At 37.5% G+C, this 2,249-nt stretch overlaps 1 protein-coding gene across 1 annotated transcript; it reads right to left on the bottom strand.

Moving 5' to 3' along the window:
• Positions 1–402: 402 nt before the first annotated feature.
• LOC122068406 lies at positions 403–1,851 on the bottom strand. The gene is made up of 2 exons (XM_042632263.1): positions 1,648–1,851; positions 403–1,212 (listed from the first exon to the last, which is right to left on the bottom strand). The coding sequence occupies exons 1-2, from the start codon at positions 1,810–1,812 to the stop codon at positions 664–666; spliced, it is 714 nt and encodes a 237-aa protein (XP_042488197.1). The 5' UTR covers positions 1,813–1,851; the 3' UTR covers positions 403–663.
• Between the last annotated feature and the right edge of the window lie 398 nt (positions 1,852–2,249).

The following is a 2,249-nucleotide window of genomic DNA, read 5'->3' as shown; positions in this document are numbered from 1 at the left end:
ATAAAGGAAACTCAAAAATTATAATCTCCACACAATTACAATTTTACCCCATACATGTACGTAATGGACCCCAAATCCAACCCAATTACAGATACAAGCCTAATAATAATATGTGAACCATTATAGAATAAAAGACATACCCAACCCCACAACATGTGAATAACAAAGCATTTGTTTGATAAACTTGGACTGTTATATCACCATAATCCTGTCTCATTTTAGAGAAATATTAAAAACAACTATAAGCAAAAGGAAAAAAAAAATGCAAATCAAAAAATAAATATTTAGAAAAAAGTAAAAATAAAAGTGGACGCATAAGATAAAAAAGAAATTTTCAAATTATTGGAATATTAATGCCTTCTGGTACACATTTTTCCAAAATTCTGCACATACATGATTTAATATCAACTTGACTATGTAACAAAAAGCTAGGTCTCTTTGGCGGGCAGCTAGGCAATTGAGTTCTAGCATAAACCATACCAATAAGATCACATACATGATTTAACATCCACTCAGTACCATGTCGTGCATGGAAGGACATTGCCACAAGGAAGTCTTGGGTTTAAGCCTCCTAGTTCACATCTCCCTTTCCTGATCATAGAATAGGACTGATTAAAAAAAAAAATACCTCCAAACGCCACTTTCTCCAGCACCGGTTCACCCCTATACCCTAACAGCCACCTCCTCCACCTTCTTCTTCTTCACCGGATAATTAGTCCCCTGCAGAAACAAATGCAATGGTTCCGCATTCGAGTCCAAGAAATACAGAAATATGACCATAACCAAGCACGATACAAACATTGGTATGGGCCCGAAACTCCAAAACAACAAAGCCATAGCTAAGTAGAGCAACCTCAATCCAACCTGCCAGAAATTATTGCCCCTTAACACCAACCTCTGCACATAGAGCACTGGTAAATCCTTACTTGACATGCTTACTAAGGAGTTTGCCTGCACATAGTACCTCACAGACTGCATAAATGCCCCAAAGCCCATCAAGAAAGCAAAGAGCATGCTTATGTCTTTAAGGGAAATGGTGGCTGAACTTGTGTTTCCCAGTATATACACAGGATTGACGACACTGCTTGTTGAGGTTCCCACCCATATTCCTATGAAACCGCATAGTGAAAGGCACATAGAACCCAAGTAGATTGAACTTGATGTGTTGTTTGATATCACTGATATTGCTATGCTTATATAACTCGAGTCACCCTGCAAATTAGATATGGTACATATATTCAAAACTGAAAATAGTACTTTTTTGCTATCCGGGCTCGTAGCTTAAGAAATTGAATGATTCATTTCCCTTCCGAGTTCACAAATACCCTTTTAGGTTTTAGTATTTTTCAAAATAAGGTTTAAGATTCTATTTCTTTGGCCGCAAACCCACGTAACAGGAAAGTTCCTGCAACATGGGTAGTGGCAAAAAATCATTCAAAACAATGGATTGGCAAAATTTTGCAGTTACCCAGGCTCGCAGCCAAAAAAATAGAATCTTGTTAAATCTAAGAGGGTATTTGTGAATCCAAAGGGGAAATGAATATTTCAATTTCTTTAGCTACGAGCTTGGGTAGTAGCAAATTTTTTTCCTGAATTCACAATAAGAGAAGGGAAGAGTGAAGATAGAAGAGAGTACTAGTAACTAACCATCACTCTCTCGACCCAAGACATCCAGATGTGGTTCTCATAGCCGATGGATGTTGTTGAAGGATGTTTTAGGACTCGGTAAAGGAGGTAGAGATGGTAGGTGAACATGAGAAAGAGCCCTGCAGGGACCAAGATCAGGTCCAAGTTTTGCTTCAGAAACTCCATTAATTACCTTCTCAATACTCCTCTATCCTTGGTTGTCTCAGCTGCATTCAAAATTCCAGAGAGAATAGATTGATGATGGTTTAGTTGTTCATATATATTCAAGTTCAAAGGAGGATCCATTATTGGTTGGAGCTTATCTTCTTTGGGTTATTTTAAGGAAGTATTGACTTCAGAACTCTTAAGTCTTTTATCATAAGCCAACTTGCTATGGAGTAATGGGTTGGTCATGGGTGTTGTGGGTATTAAAATAAAGGAAGTGATGTTGAGAATTAGTGGTAAAATAAATTCATGTAACCTCACGTCCCTTGGCAATCACTCTCTCTTAACATGGTTCCAAAATTATATTATTTTTTTCTAAGTGAGAAGGTTCTTCAAGCCTCTAGCTTTGCCTGTGTCACTAAGATTTTTTTTCTTCCAACCTTTCTTCCCCTATTGGA

Source organism: Macadamia integrifolia, unplaced genomic scaffold (assembly GCF_013358625.1).
Source record: "Macadamia integrifolia cultivar HAES 741 unplaced genomic scaffold, SCU_Mint_v3 scaffold3815, whole genome shotgun sequence".
NCBI classification, from domain to species: Eukaryota; Viridiplantae; Streptophyta; class Magnoliopsida; order Proteales; family Proteaceae; genus Macadamia; species Macadamia integrifolia.
Note: the sequence above shows the minus strand (reverse complement) of the source record. Positions and strands in the feature narration are given on the sequence as shown.